Source organism: Lates calcarifer, unplaced genomic scaffold (assembly GCF_001640805.2).
Source record: "Lates calcarifer isolate ASB-BC8 unplaced genomic scaffold, TLL_Latcal_v3 _unitig_1273_quiver_1485, whole genome shotgun sequence".
Lineage (NCBI taxonomy): Eukaryota > Metazoa > Chordata > Actinopteri > Centropomidae > Lates > Lates calcarifer.
In genome coordinates this window covers 8,645-33,755 of record NW_026115410.1, presented here as the reverse complement: position 1 = coordinate 33,755, position 25,111 = coordinate 8,645, and the positions used below count along the sequence as shown (strand labels likewise).

At 41.3% G+C, this 25,111-nt stretch overlaps 1 protein-coding gene across 1 annotated transcript; it reads right to left on the bottom strand.

Moving 5' to 3' along the window:
• Window positions 1-275: 275 nt before the first annotated feature.
• On the bottom strand, window positions 276-24,568 carry LOC108887754 (poly(rC)-binding protein 3; the record flags this gene model as incomplete). Its single annotated transcript, XM_018683268.2, has 13 exons — window positions 24,505-24,568; window positions 24,317-24,383; window positions 23,771-23,876; window positions 23,420-23,535; window positions 8,421-8,583; window positions 6,537-6,560; window positions 6,376-6,408; window positions 6,090-6,206; window positions 5,661-5,792; window positions 4,510-4,638; window positions 3,201-3,275; window positions 1,447-1,488; window positions 276-470 (listed from the first exon to the last, which is right to left on the bottom strand). Coding segments are annotated over exons 5-13 (822 nt in total), but the record flags the coding sequence as incomplete, so codon positions are not given.
• Between the last annotated feature and the right edge of the window lie 543 nt (window positions 24,569-25,111).

Sequence of the window (25,111 nt, the reverse complement as noted above, 5' to 3'; positions counted from 1 at the left end):
AAGGTCTGTTCAGATATTCATTCAGATATTCATTTGGTTATTACAGTACAATGTGGCCAAGCTATTTCACTGAAGATTTCATCTGTAATGGAAAATAAAACAACCTAAAATGTGTTGGAGGAATAATGTATCCCGTTACCAAGTAATAATGTAATTTCTCTTTACACTATTTTAAAGTGAAGCCAGTGTCACTTTTTTTTTTGCCTTTCACTGGCATATTATCAGACAGAGCCAAGAGAAATATACATGAAAAAAAATCAAAGAAAAAGAGAAACCACAGGGGCCGAGTCATGCTGTGCCAAAAGAGAGATAAGGTGCAAGGTAGGGGAAGAGAAAAATGTTTCTGGATGCAAAGAGAAGGAAGAATCTAAAGGGCCTTGTGGGTACGTACCAGGGAAAGCAGGGGTGGTCTGTCCGAGAGGGGTAAAGGGGGTTTGCTGCATAGCCAACTGGTGGAGCTTGGTCAACTGCTGAAGGGTTAGGAGGGAAAGTAGAACTAAGAGGTTACTGATACACAGGTCACACCGAGAAATGAAGCCAACCAAAACTAGAGTGAAGAAATGGTGAGGAGAAGGAGGTCACGACACAAGGTGGTGGAGGATAAAAAAGGAAGAGAGACAGAGACACGGAGAGAGGGTGATCGTCTGTAATGGAGTTAAAAAGTGCTCGGTAGTTTGATTATTTTGTACCTATTTCCCTGTCACATACTCCACGTATTTATTTTAGTTATAAAATGTAGAGAGAGACACAACTCCACTCACGAGCACATTAACCAAATGCAGGAAATCCTGTCATCTCCACTTTCCCCCTCGATTATCATGTTGTCCCTCTAGTTCGCACTTACAACTCAGAAACAGGGAACCTGTGGTTTTACATGCCTGTCAGAGCAGCCATTTACCCCCCCTGACGTGGTCACAGACATGTCCGTCCGTCCCCCCCGCTGTGTATCATTTCCATCAGGAATGAGGGAAGACGGATGCTTTCAAGCCTCCTTCTCCTTTTTGAGAGGAGTTTTAATGAGGTGGAAGAAGGTGTCAAGCCTGTGCTTGAGTGATTGTACCGTCAACCCACCACCTCCACCGGCATCAATCACTTCCCAACTTTGAATTAGTGGATCTGACACAAGGTAGGTCCTGAGATTCTCTCATGACAAGGACAGATGAAGGCAGATTATTAATGGAGACTATGTGGTCAGCTGGAATTAAAGGGGTGTCTCCATCAAAACGTCCGTTACTGACTTTACCTTTATCATTATCACTGGAAGCTACAGTTTTGTCATCAACCAGATCTGGTGAGAGATCTTTCCCGTGGTTGAGCTGCAGCCCAACCATAAACTATGAGGACGGTGATTCTGGAAGTCATGATTCAAGACTAATAACTTCAAAGGTAATCAAATGGCTGCGACCATTTTTATGACACATAATTAAGAAGAGACTAAGAACTCACATCTGGGTGTGGTATGGCGTACTGTCCCTGAATTGTGTAGGCCTGGGGAGATGAAAAAACACAAGAAACAGCTGATTTTAGCATCTTATACAACACAAACAACAAATCAGCTGTTGACATTTTCAGCTTCAATGACCATAAAGCATGATGACTGCAGTGAATACTATACTCATCATGATTCTTATTATCATATCCAAGACAGGAACATACACAGGATGTAATATGTCGATGTGAAGTCTTAGAAATCAGTGCTCGATTATATAATAAATGAATGCATAACTGACCATTTCCATGACTGGCAGGCAGGATTACTGTACTGTCACTGCTCACTTTACACCTGCACCAGCACTTCTGCAGCACAAACACCCCTCTGATTTGAGACTGGTTGGAGCGGACAGAAACTCTACAGTAACTCAGATAACTGCTCTTTATATTGAGCAGGAAAACATGAACAACACATTGAACCTTTACAGAGATGGGCAACAACAGGCCGATAAGAGCTGAAGACCACGTTGGGTTAGACTCCTGTCAGCCCAGAACATCTGAGACTGGACGACTGAAGACTGGAAGAACGTAGCCTGGTCTGAGGCAGCAGATGGTAGAGTCCATGAATCCATGGACAGTCCAACAGTCCAGGCTGGTGATGGTGGTGGTGTAAAGGTGTAGGGGAATGTTTTCGTGGCACAGTTTGGGCTCCATTTATTTACCATCTTCTACAGGCTACTTCTAGCAGGATTATGCTCCGTGTCACAAAGGAAAAACTGTTTACATGAACCAGATCTGAATCCAGGAGAAAACCTTTTGGATGGGTCTTGTAGAGTCTAGAACTGAGGCTGTTTGACAGTAACAGTGCAGTGTTCCTAATAAAATGCTCAGTGAGTGCACAGGACTTAAAATGCATACAAATTGCCTCCACCGCCACTTGGCAATGCATCTTTGGACCTTGACATGATTTCTGAGTTTCATCTTTAATTCACAAATTCGAGTCTATAAAGAAAACAAATGTTGATGTTTAAAAACCCACTACAGACTCCAGACGGTTAAACTGAAGTTAACGTATTTTTGTACCTGTGTCAGGGACATCTGCACAATGTGATGCAATCCAAAGAGACGCCATCACAAACTAAACTTTCAAAAATAACCGTAATCTCAACACACTGTACACGGTCCAAACAAAACTGATCATTCAAAGGTAATATTTATACATATCCAGAAAAAAGACAGGCGTCCAAATTGGACTCATTAGGTAGTTAGAGGCTGTGTTTCTCATATTTATCTCTTTGTTGGCCAAATGCATTCAGAAGCTTTTAGCCCAGATCTGCAGCTGAATCATCTGCATTAGCTGGATGTGCCCTGCATTCTTACTGAGACTAATGTCATTGTTGCTGAATCAAACAGTGTGGTGCTCACAGGTACAGCTCCCTCCCTCCCGCCTGCAGGAAGACAGGGAGACACACATCAAACCGACTCTGGTTGACCTCCCTGAAACTTTGTGAGGCATTATAATAATGTCACACTGCTTCTAAGAGTGGACAGTCATCATTTGCATGTGCAACAACAAGTTATTTTAGTGTCTGAACAACTAATAGTGTAATTTTCCCAATGAGGGCAGCCTCATTTGCAAAAGGGTTGTGGTGGCACACATATGAAAATAAAAAGCCTTGTGGTAACAGGCAGAGGCTGATTCTGCAGTAAAAGTCTCAGGTTGGCTGTCGGCACAAAAACTAACAAGCTAAAGCTAGCTCAGCTCTTACCTGGCCGCCAGAAAAAATGACTGGGGTGGAGGCCGGCTTTGGGCGATAAGGGATGGTGGCACCTTTAGGTGGGGACTAGGGAAGAAGAGAAAGAAGAGGCAGAGTCAGTCTGAGGCCGGCCATGGTCCTGATGTATTTGAAAAAGGATATGAAGCTACTACCAGCAGCCAGTTAGCTTAGCTTTGTAATAAAGACAGAAGACGAGGGGTATGAGCTAACCTGGTTCTGTCTGAAGCTAAGACTGATACCACTCTGTCCATTTTCAGGTTGCTGCTCAGTAAAGTCACAGTGTGTAACTTCTAAACAATCCTGCTTTTGTGTGGATTAAACTAATGAAGTGGTAAATAGATTTTGTTGCCTCCTGATGGAGCCATGCTAGTTTTTCCTCCTGCTTTATGCTAAACTAAGCTAAGCGGCTACAGGCCGTTGACAGACGGTGCTATTGATCTTCTCATCTAATTCTCGGCGAGACAGCTAACCAGCACATTTCCCAAAATGTCAAACTATGTCTTTAAAGTAGAGTACTTCATCTGCATTCACAGACAAGCGTGATGATCATGGATTAAATGCACCACCACGTCTGGGTTTTCTTTGCAAGTGTATGATACAGCAGGGAGGTGGTTTCACTGAGAGAGCTGAGGAGTTCCAGTTTGCAAGCTCACTATAATGACAGAGATATTGATTCACGCTGCGCTGCAGAAACAAGGCTGTTCAAGACGGTGGAGAGGGCGTAATCAGATTTCCTCTGTAGAGGGAGGAGGAGTATCCACTTATGTGCAGTATGTGCTTCAAATACAGTATGAAGATGCAGCGATGCTGTTCCTGATGGAACACAAACAAGCTGACAGTTCTTGACTAATTGTAACTACGATGACTTTGTCTTATCTGATGATTTTAATCATTACTCTTGAAGCAGTTACCGCACAAATAAATCCTTTCTATTGCCTATCCAAGTCTGTGACAAGACGTCTCTGCCCTCGTCATCAAGTCTTCGTACGGCACTTAGAAAAAACAAAATGGAAACTCCACAGCAGGACACAAATTGCCCTCAATAGGACCTCTATTACGCAAGAAGATTGCTCGTCAAGTTGACATTTATAGATAACAGCTGCCAGGTGTTTCTGACCCCGACTAGCCTCACTTTTGGTGAAGGAAAAAGAAAGCTTAACATTTTTGCGAAACAAAACATTTTAGTTCCATTCCAAAAATCGATTCCTGAGAAAATGTGTTTTGCAGCAGTGAATACCACTATGTAAAGTGCACGGCTGCATGGGTTTAAACCTTTCTCCTGATTCTTGACATACCCTACCTCCAGCATTACCACACAGATTTGTTTGACACACTGGATGATGGCTTCTGGGGTCCCGGAGATTGTCACTGCACGTTCTGTCGAGTTGGGCAGCATGTCCCCGGCCACCTGAACCTGGGCCCCTGTGGACTGAAGTAGAGTAAGGGACCTTAAGGGACTTGACAATGTTGACAGCATTCAGTTCTACCTCACAGAGCCGTGAAGGGTTGGAAATACTTCCTCTGCCAGTGTCAGCCTTTATCAATAACCTCCTCCTGGCACAGGCTGAATAAAAGACTCTAATCATCTATCAACCTATCAAAGAACTCCAGGATAAATACGCTGATGGTCCATCTGAGAGCACAACATGCTGCTGTTACCAGAGTAACACACATCTGCCTTTGTCTCCACAGTTTTTCAGACTTCATCTAATCATCTGAAGGTAGGAGGTAGGTAGGTAAAGTGCTCTCCCACTCTTTCAACAGTGATTATTCAGAGACAGCAAATGCCTTTGGCTTCTGGATGCTGTTGCCCAGCCTTTATTCAGGCTTCTTGTATTTTTAGCCACATTTAGGCAATATCTCAACAATTCTTTTATTTCTTTTGATTTAATTCATGGCTCCCAGATGACTCAGACACACTTTGCTGATTCCTTGACATTTCTATGCCCTATGACCACACACACATCACAGCTGAGTGCAGTCGAGTGTGGTTTGTTGGATTTGTAGCCCCACCTTACACCACTGCTGCACCAAGTGGGGAAGATGTCAGCAAACAGGACTATTAAACGTTTTTAAAATTGCTGCTAGCATGGCTGTAGACTGTGGGCTCATCAGTGATTTAACTCATAGTTCCTGACTGGTAAAATAAATAATAATAATAAAAAAATATCTGGAAAAAACAGAACAAGCAAATAAAAAGTCACAGTTGAATGGGCTTGTGCTAATTAAACTGGAGTTGTGATGTTATAGCTGCAAAGTCAGACATTTATTCTGAAAATTACAGATATTACATTATCAGTTCATATAAAAGTGGCAATAATCAAACAGTGAATCAGTTTTCATAATTAGCCTTGGATCTAATGATTCGAGGAGAATGTCTGCGTTTCTGTTTGTCTTGCACGAAGAAACAAAAATGAGAAAATCACAGACTCTTTTATTTCCATATCATACCTCTCTCATTTCTTTTATTTTGGAGCCTCCTTTTCCTATGAGGGATCCACACTGGCTGGCTGGCACTACAAGCCTTAAGGTGACGGGGGGCTTGCTGGTCGCTGGGCTGTTGCTCATGGAATTGATTATGTCCTGGAAAATGAGAACATACATTTCATTTTGCAAGGGTAATATTTTCTCAGCACGCCCGAGAAGAGCGGCGAGGTTCGTCTGTAAATAATGAGCACCTTGGTCAGAAAGGCCTGAACTCACACAGGTCACAGAGGACTCCTGTGAGTCCTCTATGAGGCGATTTAAATTCACCAGTTACAATCAAGTGATACCAATAACCGTCACAATGAGTGCGTGTGTCTATGAGCTAAACTGACCGCTTGTTAAAGAACATACATACGTCATATAGGGAAAACTGCTGCCGCCATCTGATCATACCTCTTCAAACTTGTAGGCAATCATGGCAAAAGCCTTGAAGATGGTGTCTGTTGGTCCAGTGATGGTGACAATCCTCTCTGGACAGTTGCCCTCGGAAATATTGATCCGCGCTCCGCTCTGGAAAAACAACACGCACATCGCTGATGGAGTCAATATAGGTGATGTGAATCTGTTGATCACTGACAAACCCGAAGCCACATTTAATACAGATTTCGACCTATGTGTACTGTGTGTAAAGTGTAAATATTTTGGGTTTTGTCATATTTGAAATGATGCTGAAACTCACCTCTTCTCGCATCTTTTTTACTGTTTCCCCTTTCTGGAAAAAAAGCAAAACAGTAATCAAAAATCTAAAAATAACTGAAGCAGGGTTTGATATGACATAAATTCTTTTTTCACAAGTGTGAGTATGAGCAGAAACATGAGTGATTTAATAAAAATACATACCTTTCCAATTATACTTCCAACCTCCTGGAATAAAACATGAAAAAGAGAAAACAATTATGATTCATTAAAGAACCTACAGGGTAAATGTGTGGTAGTAAAACTGCTTTTTTTCCCTGTGCAAGGTGGAAAACAGTGCAGGTGCATGCAGAGGACCCACAGCCACATGGAGGTGTCGAGGGCCACACTTTTCATATGCACGTAATCACTCTTCATCAGCTCGGTGTGGCACAGTGAGGAAAGGGCAGAGGGGCAGCGCTGGCTGCGAGCGTCAACACTCCCTGACGTCTGCTCGGTGACTCTGAGGGTTACATCCATTGTGATGTTGAAGCTGCAGGCCAGCTGCTGCACAGAGCCAGGTTCCCCCCCCCCCGGACAGCCATTTATATCTATCAAGCTACGTAAAGTCTGTTGTTGTCCTCAAATATTCTTTAAGGAATCTGTGCTTCATTCAAGTATTTGTTTAAATTTCAGTACAGGTCCTTTAATCAGCTTTTATCTGTTTTATTGCTGTGTAAGTCAGTCACTCACAAATGACTGCTTCTGTACATTCAGCAACTTTATAACAACAGTTATTCAGCTCTTAAACACTGAGCCATCGTTCACATCTAACAATTAGACTCAGTAAACCCAATCAGATGCACATTTTACTGCTCTAAACTCACCCCTGAAACCTGATGAGATGACAGATTAGATCCTTCACAGGTTATTCTCTTCAGCTGCTCTTTGCTGGAGGGGCTTCGTAGCTCTGCTCTCTGCTTTAAAACACTCCAACAGTGTTATATTGGATTAAAGTCTGCAGCCAGATCATAGTTTTCATGTTTTTCTTCTTTCCAAACTCGTGTGTGTGTTGGAAAATTGAGTCCAGGAGTCATCTTTTCATTCAGTATTTGTGGACCATTAAATGTGGGGCATCTATAAATATCATCTCCCGTTACCTTTTGCACTCAGCACACTCCCACCTCCACGCTTCACAGTCTGCACCGTGCAGCCACATCCAAACATCTGATCCAACCAATTTATACTGTACACTGCATATAAATCTGAGGGCGTGGAAAAACACACATCACACACAACTGACTCTGGGGTGCATGTCTACACCCAACAGACCATACTGAAAATATTCCAATACCCAACTCAGCCCAACCAATAGCTGCTGAGTGTGAGGTGAGACAGATGTGGGTCTGCCAAAGTCCTCCCCCTCGTACCCAGTCGTCTTCTGGCAGGTTCTGGGCCTGTGTGGCCGCAGGGTTATTCAGACTATCAGTGGGTCACTGGAGTCTGGAGTTCCTGCATGGTTAGCCATGCAGCGGATGAATTCCTGTACCGCAGATTCTTTGGCACACAAACCAAGAGAAGATGTTGGCTCCAGTCTTTGAGGTACAGGATCCCCGCCCCCCTGCCAGGAGACCTCCATTAAGACTTAGGCATTAAACACACAGAAACCTTTCCCTTTAACAAACTATACAGACTTTGAAAAAGCAGAAAGTTGAGACTGAAAACACAGACGTCGGTGCCCACTTCAAGGTTACACACTACACCCTGAGCAGAGCAGAGCAGAAAGCAGAGGAACACTGCAGCAGAAGCCTGTCACTCTACAGAGGAGTTTCATTTCTACAAGTCCGTCACCCACAGTGTCTGAAGAGAGTCTGTCAATGTTGAAGCTAAAATATATTAGATGAAAGTAAGAACAGGAACAAAGGAAGCAGAGATCCAGGCTCAGGCTACAGAAGTACTGAACGATGCTAATAATGTTATTAATAGAAATGATTAGAATAATAATAGATAATAAATAATAACAACAAAGATGTCATTTATTCCCAAGAAGTCCGACTGGATGTTTTAATGTAAAGTAACGAAGGCACAGTCGCCATGTGTTATTCTTACTTTTCCATGCATGAGGAGGCGGATGGTCAGGGTGACGTTGAGGCCTCCCTCTGATTGGACTTTGGTGGGCTCCATGCTGGGGGGAGGGGGGGTAAGACCAGTCCTGGATTGGGATGTCCTCAGAAGGAGAAGGAGTAGGGCGGTATTCCAGCCAGCCAGTCACCTGCCGAACCCAACGCCACAGACACGTTAACACGGTGATGTATGATGTCTTTACACACACAGTACAGAACAATTTTATGGTTCTTCATGAGAGTTTCCACAAATGTTTGCATTCCAAAAAACCTGTGGTCACTTGTGCTTTAGGAGCAGGTCACAGCGGCTCACGCTGCAGACGATATTCCAGCCAAAAATCTGGGCTAAAAATAAAACGCTGGCGTCTGCAAATGTGACACAGCAAGGCCTCACTTTTAAGAGGCGCCCACACAATATTTCCCCATGAACAGTGCACAGAGGGAGCAGCTGTGCCGACATCGTACATGATCCATGTAAAAAATCTGAAACACACACTGCCCACTACAGGAACACAACTGTGCCCAGAGGACTGTACAAGAGATGAAACTAAATGACATTAATGAATTCACTGACTAAACTCCTGAAGATGAATCTCTTCTTGTAATAATGTTTGTAAAGGTGCAGCACAATGGCTTCCAGAACACTTTGTGGTTAACGGTAAAAGGCTCTTTTCTATGAGTCAGACATTAAAGCTGTCCTCCAGTGTCCTCATTACAGTTAGTCAAATTACTTTGCTCCCCTTTGACTTTGCTACCGAGGAAAAGGCAAACAGGACTGTCTGTATGCATGGAAGACTTTGCCAAAAAGTGAAAGTTAGTTTTTGTGTAGAGTAAGTTATAAGAAATGACCTGGTGCTCTGTTCATTGGAATGTGTTTCTACTGTGTTAAGTCTCAACAATACAGAGAAAAGACTGGATGAAGGAATGTGTTTGTGCACGGCTGCCAAGTAAGAACCGACCTCGGCCACGACTGACCCTGTGGCTGTTATCATTTCACATTTCACTGTCCGAAATGTTAATTCCAAGTCATCACAGCAGATAATCTACCTGCTGCCCTCACCCACCCTGCTGACTTTGTGTATCATTCGGTCTCAAAGACACAAACAGCCCCAGGTATTCTCACCAATCTCTCCTGTGGTGGAGTAAAGTCTGGCTCTCCTCATGTTTTTAGTGGCTTGTTTGGCTACAGGTTTCACATCTACGACCAAATTTTAATTCTAATGAGCCAGACAGAACCTTAGGCTATTTTTGTGCCCATTCGGGGGAAAAAGTAATAAAACTCTCACCTCCTCTCTACCTACAAATATGGTGTTAGAAACAAAATATATCAACGCATTAGAAAGAAGAACAGGAGCTTTATGACACTGGAGAAACTGCAGTAAAAGAGCATAAATACTTGATTTTTGTAGAATGTATCATTGGCTGACAGTGATTAGAGGAGGAACACTGGAGGATATTTTCAATCATCACAGCTTTGACAGTTGGATCTTAAAGCCACCTGGTGTTTGACACAAACACTTCCAAGTAATTAATTCAAATTGGTACATTACATCATTAAAATCTAGGTACAGCAGTGCCAGTGTCCCTTGTTTTATCAGTGAATGTATTACAGTTTACATCTGGCTTCTTATCTGTCCAAAGAACAGTGACCACCTAAATGGTTAATATTTAGTGGCTCTGTACCAACACACTGTCTTATGATCTGCAGCAATGTCTTGACGTGTGCAGGAAGTATCTGTGTTCGCACTGTGGACGTCCCTTTTCTGATTCCTGTTTCCTGAGGACAGAAATCAACTGGTGAACTGGTGCATGAACAGGAGCATTAATTCATTTATTATATTTAGCTGATATTTGGCACAAATTCCCTTCCTTCTCCTGATTTCACATATTATTCAAATTAAGTTGGTTACTGAAAAGTGGTAGATGCAGCGTCAAAGCAAATTACTCACAAATGAAACTGCCAGTTTGATGTGTGTAGTGTTGGACTTTTTTTCAAAGCAACTAGCAAACATTTTTTAAAAACTACTCATATAAATGCGTCTGACTTGCTCCAGGTCTAATGGTCACATTGTGTTTGTTAAAAGTGGCAGACAGCAGGATGTGCCACCTAAGGTGCTAACAAGCTCATGTGTCAAATAACCATCTTGACCCTGTCCATCCGGGGATCTGCTAACTTCAGTAAACTAAAGGGAAAAACTGAAAAACTGTTTTGCTGGAAGCATTAATATGTATGTTCACCTTGGACTGTGAAGCAGTGGGGGAGGCTGGCATCATCTCCTTTGGTCTGATAATTGTTTATCGTGGTATTATCATTTTCTTCATATTTATGTCCTAATCTGCTGAACCCAGTGATGCACTGAACTGTTATTAGGGTATTTATGCAGTATTAAATGGGTGTCCTTGCTACTACTCTGTTTAAGGGCACAGTGTGATGTGGTCATGCTGTTTTACTTTTGTAAAAACTTTATTTATTATTTAGATTTATCCAAGTGCAGTACACAAGGGTAAGAATGATATTAGAAGCTAATGTCATCTGGCTTATCGGCCTCAACAACTTCTAAACAACTAAGTGCTTTAAACAGCAAAACTCTGGCTTGTTACAGAAGGAGAGGTCGAGTTTATGTCTCTTCATATTCACAGGATAAAGAGCTGCAGCCAATTCTCATTCCTCTCTGTTTGAAATATGAAGAAAATGATCCAGAAGTGGAGTATACAACACATACTGCAGCTATTCTTAATGTTTATGCCCCCAACTATGACTCACCTCACTTCATATAACAGATGACTATAATGTTTAGTCACTACTGCATAAGGTTGAGCTTCCTGTCTGGTGGTGTCAGGAAAAATCTCGAAAAAGAAGTTACAAGGTTACAACAAATACATAACAACACCCACGGCTACAGACCTGACTCAATACGGATTACACTGAATATGTCAACAAGTCTGGTCACTTACACATCATCTGAAAACTCAGAACAATGACCAGTCAGTAAACACGATAAGAACACCGTGCAGTGAGGTCTCACGTGAGCCACTGATTGTCAATATTATTTTAAATCCCTCAATAACCCAGAGAAGACTGACTCCAACACTACCTCTTACCTAAATAACATCTCATTCCCTACTATTATAGAGGAGGATTGCTCCAAATCCCACCAGAGCAAGTTGGACTGTGATCCAGACCAAACAGGAAATGTCTGGGCCCAGACACGTCTCTGCTGTAATACTACAACAGGTTTTTGTCAGAGATCCACTCCGGTCTTATGCTTGTTTCCAGTAGTCCCCCCCCCCCAGACCTCTGCTATGAATGAAAAACACATAAAGGTAAGTTTATCTACCTGTTCTGGTCATGTGACCACATCCAGAAAGTTTGGAAAAGGGTTCATTCTTTAATAAAAGATGTTCCTATCAAACACTTCACACTGTTTTCTCTGTTTTATCCAGTTCAGAAAAACCTTTTGATGCAGACACATTCTTTTATTTTTACATAAAACTTTTGTTGCAGTGGTCCACCGTGCAAGTTCCCATGGTTGACATGTGGATTTCACAGATATTAGCACTTCTCCCACTGGAGAAACTGACCCACGATCTCAATCATAACTCTGGAAACCTTTGCATTCTTTCCCACAGACACTTTGCAGGTAGCTACTCTTGTGTACAGTTTCTTCAGTGGATACAAGGTGTCTGAATGTCCTCTGTCTCTTTGTGTAATCCTGGACTGACTCCATGATGTAGAGGTCAGATCTCTGTGGGGGTCAGACCATCTGTTGCAGGAATCCTGGTTCTTCCTGTCACTGAAGATAGTTTTTTATGACTGTGGCTGTATGTCTGCAGAATGAATCTTGGACTGATCAGATACATCTCTCTCCGATTGTTTGTATGATGTTAACTATTAAAGCTGCCTAAAATGAAATGGTGCCATCAAGAACGAAGTCCCTGCTGGCATGTAATCCCCCATTAACCTAGAGTTTTCAAGCTAAGCTAACTCCCAATAAGAAAGGAAATCAACACATTTCACTAAAAGGAAAACTTTTTCTTTCAGCATCCAACATGACTAAGAGAATAAAGCTGTTCAAAACTGTTGGGTTGATTGTTATGTAGTGTAATGACACTGGTTTATGAGACATTGGCATTAATTAGTTGCTGTTGCTTCAAAATAAAACATGTAAAGCTTTAAAGAGCAAATTATTACTAAATCTCTGTGGCATTATTCCAATCAGTCATGTGAAGCAGGTCACGACTGATGGACAGCAGACGGTTAAGACAAAGTCAGCTGCATATATGTTGATGTACTGGAATAAAACTGAATGCTGTATCCCACAGATATTAAGCCAATGGATGGACGGGATATTTTTCTTGCACAGTTTATAAAGAGAACTGACACAGGAAGAAATATTTTGACAGTATCATAAAATATGCAACCGTCAAACGTAGATAGTCCTGGCTCCATAAAGACATATCTGTCTCTGAGTGTTTGCTGTGAATACGCCAGCTGTCAAAGCACAGTTTTGTGCTCTGTTTAATGCTGCATATTATTGCACATATAAAAGGGCATTACCACTGTCAGTCAATGATGTACTGTCACAGGGTTCAGGGTTTTAATTTCTATACTGAACAGACACAGAGAAAATCTAGATGAACGCCTCCATCTTATCAGTGCAACTCTGATGATGTTGGTCTCTCTACTGGTGAAACAACAAGACTTTTTAAATCTAACACTTGCTTACAGTGTTCAGAACAAAGTGCCCTTTTCATTAGATCATGTTTAATGTTATTTATTGTAGTTTGTCTTCTTTTTGCTGAAAATGATACTCAAAATGTCACAGTGAATTTTAGCGAGCACTGAGCTTTCCTGCGCCCTGATCACCAGAGCATGCTGTGTTTCTAAATATAGCCGAGGACCAATTAAGTGAATTTGCCTGTCAAGAACATGACGTGAGATGATAACCTTGAAGAGGAAGAGTCATCCTTTTGTTTGGGTTAAACATCACCTGCTCGCCACTGTGGCCACTTTGCACCTTTCCTCTGTAAGAGAGCACTTTCTAAGATTTCAAAATGGTCTCCAAGCCACTAACAGCCCTGATGCATTTGGGGAATTGTTGGAGAGAAGAAAGGAAAGGCTGAATATATCTGCAGTCACACATGCTGAGGGGGCTTTTGTTAGAGCAGCTATGTCTGCAAGCGGCCACCGCCATCCTGCCAGACCCCCCCATTTACCCCTGACCTGTCATCTCCAATCAGTCGGTCTGGTTGACATCTCAGCCTAAATTACAATCACAAGCTGACGGCTCCTTGCATTGTTCCTCTGCCGCCTAGCATTAGCTTGGAGGGCTAACACAGTTCATTGGTGTGTGTGCTAATAAGTCATGCTAGCTGACAGTTTCCCCTCTTTTCTTCAGTCTGACCGCAAAAATACAATGAAAAGACAAAGCTCATTTTCTACACACTGTCGGTAATTGTTAACAATGAACAAACATCTATCCTGCAGCTCATTAGATCACAATATTGACGAAGCTAATCTCTAACTACCCTGCCTGTTTCCACATAAATGGAAATGGTTCAGTTTTGCAGTTGCATTATGGAAGTCAAATCGACAATATCAGACCATCATTCAAAGAAAATCTGACACTCTGCACACACCCACAACTGAAAAGTCAACACACACATCTGCCTGTACAATTCAACTCAAGCAAATGATGACTATTTCTCTGTTAACTGAAAAGATCTCATGGCAACAAAACAGCAGAGCAGAAAAGGAATAATCAGTAGAATTCAGTCGAGATACAGATAGACAGTAAGGTCGACGGCAAAGCCTGTGATTTCTGTTAATCGTGAATCCATAGTTCTGTAGTAGGGATGTCAGAAATGAACAGGATCAGACAGAACATCTCATCCAATCAGGGCGACTGACTGGAAAACTTTAAATTTGTTGTCTGCTCTGATTATCTTTTTGCCCCCTAAAGATGCCACACTACATATACATGCAAATAATCGGCAAGCAGCGGGGCCCTGAAACAGTAATAATAAACTCATTTTTGACATCATCTATAATTATTTAGGAAGTGTTTACCTTTCACAGCTCCAAACACTTGACCACCACTTCAGCTGTTAACAAAAGATTAGCAAAATGGAATTGAAATATTATATCCCCATATCACTAAGACGAGACGCCAAGGTGGCGAGCCATTGGCCAAGACATGGGAGTCATGTGAGCGATGCATCACAACCCATGACGTCATGTTTGGCGTGTAACCTGAAAATGCTCCCGGATTTGGACGAACGCTGGAGCCGGTCTAGCCGTTACATCATGCTTTGACCACAGCATGGGGAAGTGTCCACCTCTACATTGGCGGAGGACATCATGATGGGTGCCCCAGATTAGGATGCCCCTCGGGGGCACCAGGGGAGGGGGACTGGAGATGGCAAACAGTTGAAATGGGTGCCTTGATATTCTGAGTGACACCGTCAACGAAGCCGTCAAACATGGTAGCTCGATGCTACTGTCTGCTTGCTGCTAAAATCTGCTTCTCTGCTGCCCCTCTGATTTTGATGTTGATTTGATGTATAAACATCACCACTGACCTTAAAGTCGCCCGTAACCAAATTCACAGTTTCTATGCTTTTGGACAAACCCAGCATCATTCTACGGTGCTTTGCTTCACTGTGGAGTTCAGTACAGTAACCCATAGGTAAAAACTATCATAGCAGCGTTCAAGCTGCCTTAATCTTTATCTTGCTACATACAAACGACCATACAGTTGTGATTTCATGCTACTGTGGTGCTACAAGCAAACAGAATGAGCGCTAATCAATTCTGAAATTGAACGATTCCATTTCTTGGCCTAAGGACTCTGCAGACATTCATCGGTGTGTTTTCTGATTGTCAGATAACACATTTGCAATTACTTTCCAAGTCAATAACAGCACTTGCAAACCCCGGTCTTATCTCATTGTGCTGCTTTTCTGTTTCTGTTTTATTAATTTCTCCCCATTCGCTTCGATAACACTTGCTCCTGTCGACGTCTGTAAGTCATAGATATGCGTTGTGCTGTAACCATACTGATGGAGGACCCTGCATGCGAGATAAATAACGTCTTGTTTGTTTTGTGTGTCACTCTGGTTTAGTCTGTCCACCAAGGTAGAACCATGAAATAACAGTACAGTAAGATTTTAGATTTTAGGAACAACAGAAATCACATGTTGTGAACCTCACACTCTAAACTGCAGATGTGTTGTGTTTGGATTTAACTTCATCATACACCTGAAAATCCACCAATGTTCAATCAACTGAAACTGGTGTTTCTTAATCTTTTCTAAGATGAAACCATCACTGGCTTTCAGACAGCACATTAACCAAACAACAGTCATCAGTTTGTCTTTAGGCCAACTGAGGGATTAACATTTGATTATAGATCTAATCAAATTTGCCCACAACCATTTTAGATACATTAGACAAATGCATCATTCAGTTATATTCTTTTTTTATTTTTGTCTTTTTATGTATGTCAATATTTCGTCAGAAAATTGTTTAAAAAGAATATTAAATAAAAAAAAATCCATAACCATTTACAAGAGCTCAGTTTGTCTGACCAACACTCTCAAACTGATATGAACCTGAGAAATGCAGAAAATTCTCACTTTCTTTTGGCTGGAAGCAGAAAATGTTTGGTATTTTTGCTTGATAAATGGCTTGAACAAGTATTTGATTAGAGGAATTATTATAAAAGAGAGAGAGAGGGAGAGAGAGTCTTCTTCTTTATGGATAATCTGATGAATTGACTATTTGTTTCAGCATGTGTTTTCATGTGGATATGAAATGTTCAGGGTCAGATATGTTGGATAAATTATATTCTGTACTACACTACATTCTGCTGCAGTCCAGTTGTGACCTGCTCTCAGGTGCAATCTTAAATGTCTTGAGATTTAATCAAATCACATTGGGTGTTGCATGATTAATTATCTCTGCCTGGAAAATCCTCTGGCTGTGGTAAGGTGGTAAAATTAAAATGCAGATGGTGTTTTTTTAACACACATTACTGCCCTTGCACAGGGGCTTTTTCAGCAGCGTTCACCCCTGTTAACACCAGAGATTGAACAAATAATGAAATAGTATTATTAAATAGTAATGCTCAGACACTATAAAGGCAACTGTAACTTTTGCTAACCAAGAAAACAACGTCTTACTCATCACTCACTGATTTAAGATGCTGTAGCAGCTGCTTGTGAACACTTGTGTAGTACTGAGCTTGACTCAGGATAATATGACAGTAACCATCAAGAAACACCCTCCCTGTGCTTCTGCGTCATGAGTCTAGATATCACTGTTAAGTTGTACGGCCCCCACTCCGAGGACCTTTAAGGTATTATCTTTCCTCGTAGGGTTAATACAATATCAACCTCCTCTCTTCAGAGAGGTTGAGAAGGTCAAGGCAGGAAATAATCACAGTGAGACATGTTGAGGGAGAAAAAAAGAAATGTCCATCTTAGATAGATATTCTTCTGAAGGCCATTGCAAAGGGTTGAGTAACAATAGGGGAGGGGGCAGAAAGGTCAGCTTAATCTAAAATATATCATTTCTTCCTGTACATGGGGTTATTCTTGTTTAACAGGAGTTTGTTTAGAAGATGAGATATGGCTTTACAACTGGGACCATTTGCTCCAGAGGCGAAGCATTGTTCATTGATCTTCAGGCAGTGGATCTAACTTCATTCTCAATCAAACCTTTTTATCATGCATGCATTTTCAGAGATCAATCACAGAAATTAGTTTACTTATAACAGATCAGCAGGAAGAACACAGACAATCACATTGCACTCGTTGAGCCCAAAACGACTTCCTGAAACGCACCATCCTTGTTTGGCCTACATGCCCACAGCACTGTCGGAACTCTCTCGAATTCTCAGACAAAAAACAAAATGCCATCTTTTTCAGCAAAAACAGTAACCTTCAGTGGCTTTCAGTTATTCATAAAATTGGGGTTGGGTGATTGTCTGGATTTTATTGTCATTACCAGAGATTGCAGACACAAAATCCCATCACTTCCAGAGAGAGGAGAGAGAGACTCAAATCTTCTGTCACCACTAATTTTAATAATAATAATAATAATAATAATATCTATAATAATATATCTATAATGTGACTTATTGATTATCAAAATAGTTGCAGATGAATTTTCTGTCCACTGACTTACTAGTTATTTGATCATTTCCACACACTCTGGATCTATACATGCAAATAGAATATACACATCGCCATTGTCATTATCTCTAAATGTAGAAATTAAAGGGAGGAAGATGCTGCTTTCATGTATTTCTCCTTTCAAATGATAAACTGTGCTTTTGGAGATAGAGCACACAAATAACCAAGCAAATGACATCCACTGCCCTTTTCAATATCAATTTTTAAGTTATGTCAGCAGCTCCAAGCAATAGGTGAATGTTTGAACATTTTTCCTTCAAAATCCATTAACATGTCAAACCATGTTTGTCATCCCACTGGTCTGTGATGCTTTATATAAAAGGAAAATGAAAGGAGAAAGTGAAAAAGTGCAGCTTTCTATGGATGCTGTATTTCCTGGCAGCTCATGGGAGGACAGCTTATATTTAAATATTCAATTCAGTTCATTATTTTGGGCAAAAGTACATACCCAGTGCCAGAATTTCATTTTGGTGATTGAATAGTTACAGTGGTCATAATTGCCACTCTGTTAAGGATGGTATCCTTCCGTCGAAAAACAGTAAGTACTGGACAATCAAATGGGGTTATTTCATGTGGCTACAAAACTGTGAATTGTCAGGAAACAAATGAAGGGCAATGAGCTGCAGCCTGGCTCTTTGTTTAATTAAAGCAGGCCACAGTTTAGCGTGTACAGCTGTTTTATCAGACTGAAGCCAACCTGTCAGCAGCAGCCTGTAGCCCAACTCCAGTCAGTCTTTTTCTGTGCCTCGTTACGTACATGATGTGGAGTCATTGTGTGTCTGTGTGACAGTGACGATAAAGAAACAGCTTGTTGCTGAATAAAAAAAGTTTATTTAGCCCAAGATGACGGCTGCACTATTTTAATCAGTCAAGACTGAAAGTATAATTTGTCGGGACAAAAGACTCTTATTTACAGTCTAGACCATAATTATGCATTTTTTGTTCTTCAGGCTCTGAGCTTCAGCACATTCAATTTGAAATAAAACAATGGATACTACACTCAAGTGTCAAGCCTCAGCTTTAATTTGAATAGGTTTATATATAGAAAGAACTGTGCGTGAGAAAGATATACAACACAGCGCCTAAAGCAACAGGATACATGGCTACTAAATGTTTCTTGGGCAGCTGTGTGTCGTTTCAACATTAGTTTCTGCACAGTTGTGACTCAGAGTTGAATGAGGGTTGACATTTAGACTGAGGAGGAGTTGTCTGTCAATATGAGGAGTAAAGAGGTCACCATGCAAGTGAAGAAGATCATGAAGGTAAGTAAAAGAAAAAGGTTTAAAAAAACAGGATACAGGAAAACTAGAAAATGGCAGTTGGTAGACCAATGAGCACAAGTCAAGACAAGAAAATCATCTGTATAGTGGCAGACATGTTTCCTTGTCAATGATCAAGAGAAAAGGTTGTAGTTTACAAAAAGAAACTGTTAAGAGTTCTGGAAAAAGCTCTATGGATAGATGTTATGGCTTGGGCATATACGATGGCACACTTTACTGATGATTTCACTTCTTATAGAAGCAACAGGACGAACACTAAGGTATACAGGAGCATTCTGTGCGCTCAGATTCAGCTGGTGTATTTGGTAATATTTACTAGACTTCATGCGCACTCAAATAGTCCAGATCATGAAGACCTCCACAGTGTTTTACAACAGTTTAGCATCTGGAGACACTTCTCCTCTCCATTGCTGGGGTAACCAAGGTCTTACAGATATAGATGTAGACATAAAATCAGACAAAACTGTCCAAATCCAAATTCAGTCAATGGTGGGCTAAGTAGAGGAAAGACAAGATACATGTGACAGTTAAGAGTGACCAATAAGGTCTTTACACCTGTAGACATAGAACATAATTTGGCCTTATTTGGGTAAAGTACTGAAAAGTCAAGGTACCAAAGGTAGAACTTTGGTGCAGCACTACCATGGTTATAGTTTGTAATAAATACAAGAGACGTCTGAACTCCTGGTGATCGTCGTTTCTCCACCTCACAGTGGCCGAGTCATTGACCTAACTTCAATCTGACTTGGTGAAGACCAGGGAAAGACTTTACAACAAGCAGGAGCTGACGTAGGCTACAGTGAAAACCAGGGAGGATATAAGGCATCCGCTGATGTCTATGGGTCGAAGACCTCAGACAGACATTGACTGCAACAGAGGCATGTGTCCAATTACTTTAGAACTATTGTGATTTGGGCACTCCGCATGAGAAGGGCGATATCGTACACAGTTCTTCCAGTATTGATGTAAACCTACTCAAAGCTTACACTCTGCACTTTAATTTTATTTCACATTAAATGTGGTGAAGCACAGACCCTTGTTAATGCTTACAGTCTAGACTCTATTTGGTAAAGGGAGGAGGAAAGAGGCAGTCAAAAAGCTCCCTGTAGATTAGGAACTTTTTCTCATTTGTTTAAACTTTGGTTACATGTCCTGTGGTGTAATGGTACAGGATTCACTTGGGTTCTTGTTGAAACAAAGTCCGACCTAGAGGTTGCTGTCTATAGCAACACGATTCAAAGCAATTAAAATACTTCCATTTAAAGTTATGCAGCTGAGATGCAACTATACTCAAAAAAATCTACAATGTGTGAACTGACAATTTGTGTTTTCCCAAAGCCATAGACCACTGTCAATCTCCTCTTGTTTGAAGAATTAAAAGCAACACACACCAGTGGACAACATAAGCTGAAACATCCGTATCCATTGTTTTCAATGGAAGCCCACACCGGCTTGATGCACGTCAACCTGCGATGACATCTGTCAACTCTCTAGAAAAGCACTAATTTGTGACACATCCAGTCTGGTCTATGGGCGTCAACTGATGTGTGTCAACTGAGTCAAGCTGCTGACGTGGGTTGAAGTTTAGTCTGATTACGCACAAAAGTGGCTGTAACCAAATCAAGTCTTGATGAGATTTAAAATGCACAGATGCTCATGAAATATCTGCAGAATTAATAGTTTAGTGTTCATGTTTAACAAACGAAAACAAGCCATACCTATGACACAACCTATCGCTGAAGACTGACACCGTGATAGTCCAGGTTAATGCACAGGTTTGTGAAACTGACATTACGCTCATCTAGCTGTAGAAGAATCCACTCACACAGAGGTGGGTAGGTAGCTGTTTAGCTGCAATATGGCACCTGGGAAACCTCCCCTGCAACATTCGAGAGTTAAATAATGAGTCTCCAGGATCAGGTTACAAAAACTGATTTCAACCAGCTCATTAATGTTTGACTTCAGTGCATTTCGACACAGCTTCAGTGCATCTCCTCAGGTAGTTTAGGGATAGTGCTAGAGAGTGCTGAACCTAACAGCAAAATAATGAGGGCAGAGCTGCTGTATCATATTTTAGTTCTTAAAAAGTTGTGTAAGAACTTTATCTGCTACCGTAGAGTGTGGATTCACCAGGTCTCAGGTGTGTGTGTGTGAAAGTAGTCTTAGAAAGTCAGTGAATGCAAAGTCCTCCCTACCAGCAACAAAACCCACAACTTCCTCTGTGCCCCTGTTGCCATTTATTCCCCAGTGGTTCCTGTGGAACTGCTTAGTGGCCACAGCAGTCGTGCTGGGCAGTTAAGTCAAAATGTCAGCAACTATATCAAAGTGAAGAGTGAAATTGCTGAGAACAAGCATATATACCCAGTGGAACCCCCTTAGAATGAATGCAGGTGAGTGCTTTAGTTTTTATGTACAACCCAGCACACTCCTCCATGTTTTATTTTGATGTACTGCACTGCTCTTTGCTCAGATCTTGTTATTAATCAGATATAATCTTTTTCATAATTAGTCAAACTGCCCTCAGCTCCAGCAGAGATCCTTTGTGCTCAGCATGGTGATGTTGTCTTATCCTCATTTATCTGAATACTGAAACAAAAAGCAAGAGGCACATAAAATCAATAGTAATTACAGTGCTTGGCTGTCCCTGAGCATTTTAGACTAAAAACTGTATTTTACTTGGAACTAAAGAAAAAAGAAAAGAAATTCTCTCAGTCCATATAAATCAAGATTTAAAACGTGAGGTCTAATCACTTAAATCTGTTTAATAGTTGAGTTATTCAACTAAATGAATAAACGGATCTAGTCTGAATTAGGCATTCAAACACTTGATGCATTATTGTGATGCCAGGTTGTTAATTTGCCCAGAACAGTTCACATGGTGCTTCTCAAAGAAAAGCCTGAGCCATATGTGCCTGTGTGTTATATACTGGATGTGTTAGAGGTAGCAGAGGCACAGTGTTTATTGCCTATAGGGTTATGAAAGGGAGCCAGCATCTGCTGACTTATTCCTATCAGTCCAAAGCAGTTCTCTGTACAGAGAACCAGCTTGGATTTTTTTTTCCTCAGGATCAATCTATGAAGCTTCTCTGCAAGTATTAATCGTAAAAACACACCTACGTGTATGCGCAGGCACGTACAAACATGCTCAAAGGATCTGGTTCAAAGATCTGACTACAAACAGGCAGACCAACATATTCACGCAGAAAAACTTGAAAGGAAACTTCTGCACTTGTATTTCTTTTCTTGTCCCTCACAGTCCTGATGTGGTTTTTCTTCTGTTAAATGAAGCATCGACGGTGGACTGAAGGCCTACATGAACCACTGAAGAAGGATGAAGGGCTCCACTGTAATCTGACTTGGACATCACAGACTGCTGTGTTTAGCTGGTGGCCGACCTGCTACACAAATACATGTTTACTATGGTGCAGACTGACTGCATGTTGGAGAGTCGGCAGAGGAAGAACACATGATCGCTCATGACTAAGACAATGTACACACTTGGATCTGTACATCACTATAAGTGTAACTTTTTTTTTAATCCCTGCAGAGTTCATGGACTTGACATTTGAGTCACATGAACAAACTGGTTCAGAGAAGATAAAAAAAACAGACTGGACTGAACTGAGTTCCTGCCTCTTTGAAAGTCCACATTTCAAGGCTGAATATGTCATTACAGCTGACATGGCTGTCCTGTCCCCGCAGCTGCTCCAAACATGGCTGAAATATAACTGTCTTGTTGTGCTCAAACACGGAGACACAGCTGCGTCTGATTCCCTCAGTCCATAGTGCAGTGGTTGTTTGTTTACGGGTGCAGTCAGACTTTCTCAGTGAGGTGAAAGTGTCAGCCAACGAAGAAACACTTTCAGAAGTTAATAAACATATGAAAAGCATCAAGTCCACTCTTTATTTCACTGTGCCATTGATCCAGTATCTATCCTTCATATGTGCTGGAATGAAACTTGAGAATTCATATCACAAACTCAGTCAGTTGTGTGGCTTGACTGTTTCATTTGAGAGGTCCACTAACCTGGTGACACTACCTGACAGGTAAATATGTTCATTTCTACACCTGAACAGTCTGAACAGGTCTACAAAATGGTGCTCAGTTTTTATTAATGACACAATTTAATAGAGGCTTTTAACAGGAGAGAGGAAACTATGAATGCTGCGAGAAAATCTGAACTGAAAGGTGGGTATGTGTTAGTAAAGTAAATGTACTGAGACGGGCAGAAAAGAGGGATAAAGAAGACACAGGAGGTTATGAAAACAAGCGAGTGTGTGTTTGTTGTGCTGCCTTCAAACCAAACAAAAATCACACGATCAGAATGTGAGTCTGATGGAAAATCATCTGACACACGTCACTGCCGGTGGCGCAGCCTTCATCAGCCGTCATCCATTCTTAAAATTCAAAGCAAGGACACCTTGCTTGCGTAAACTTGTCTGTAATGGAAAGGAGTGAATCCCATCAATTCTGCCATCGACAGATCAAATGAGTGTCGTTACTCACCAGATTTGTGCTGGGTGTTGTGTTCCCAGGGCATATAGGACACCAGAGCAGTGTGGTCTCACACAGATCAGTTCATCAGCCTTTGGACTTCCCTTCAGGTTGATAGCCAGCCCATGCTAAAGAACAGGTGCAACAGGTGATAACCAAAGATTATTTTTGTGTTTTCATTTAATATTAATCTAATTTGTGTGAGCAAGTCTTCAAAATGATGCCACACTGTGAAATACAGAGGTATACATGTACATGATCAATACATTTTGAAGCAAACCACCACAGGCTTTCAATCAGAAACTCATCATTCATGTAGCTCACAGTGTACACTGGTAATAACAGCAGGAGGGTGTGTCTCACCAAAGAGGGATCCCAAAACTCTCCTAGGTTTTTTCTTCCAGGTCATGTGACCTGTGGCTGGCAGCCTTCCAGCAGAATGGGGGGACCAGACGCCTGGCCGATACACCTGAACACATCACGGGGTCAAGACATAAAGACGTGGTTAACTGTGGCGAGACAAGGTCATTTCACAGTTTGAGAGAAAATAAGAAAGAGAAAAGCATCATCCATTAAGTCTAGTATTAATGTGTGAAGTTAAAGACGTAAAATAATTGTGCTGTAATGTGTTTGTAATGGTCTTAGCCTGTGGAAATCTGAGGCTGAGGCTTCTTTAACCTTTATGTAACAGATAAATATGCTCGATAATTCAGAGGACCTGCATTTCCATTCAGATACGACCATTACAAGTGTTCAGTTTTCCACCAACACATGCACAAGTGTGAAGACCATAAAAGTGACTGATGAACCTGATAACTCTTAAACTTGTGATGCACAGTGTGGAGACAATAACAACTGAATCATTTACTGTTGGTGCTCAGATGAATCAGTTTCAGTACGGTCACTTACTTTGCTGCGCCTCGACAGCAGAAGCGTATTTACATCAAATCAACTGTGGAACTTAAGTCCAGTGGATCTGGTGACGAGAGAAAAAAGCTTTTCTGACGATGCAAAAACTCACCGTGTAATGTTAGAATGAATGATTACACTTGTTTTAAATGACTCATGAGAGGAAATGTTGTGTCAATGTGTCTTACGTTGTGCAGATGAGATCACAGACAGCGCTCCGAGGGGGGGGAGAGGGCAGGAGAGGAATCCCTGTGAATGACATCGACTCATTAATTTCAGTTTTGTTGTAACTTGAGCTTTGTGCAGTAACAGCTCCCTCTAATGCTGACTGCTCATCCACCGCTGAGCAGCGTCGTACAGTAAACACACACACACACACACACAGAAGGCTTGAGTTCCTGTGTGTACAGCAGAGCGTCTTTTCTTTAGAAGGGGATTACTGCCCTCTGTTGGTGGCTTCATGTAACAGTTAGAGCTAATGTGATTTAATGAGCTGCTGCTGCTGTTTTTATTTTTGAACATTGTTAAACTGATTGACAGGAAAATAAATCCCAACTATTTTATTAATCAATTAACAGTTGTTCATCAGTTTTCAGTTACTTAGCTCAGCTGTGAGGATCTGCTGCTTTTCTACATCTTATCAAACAGGAGTCAGGAATAAATTTAAAGTAGATTAATAAACTGATCATGAACTGATCACAGAGTAAACTGAAGTGCACTGTTCAAGGAACATGAACAGGCTTTAAGAAATCAACACTGAACAATTCACATAAAATCACAGACAAACGATCAAAT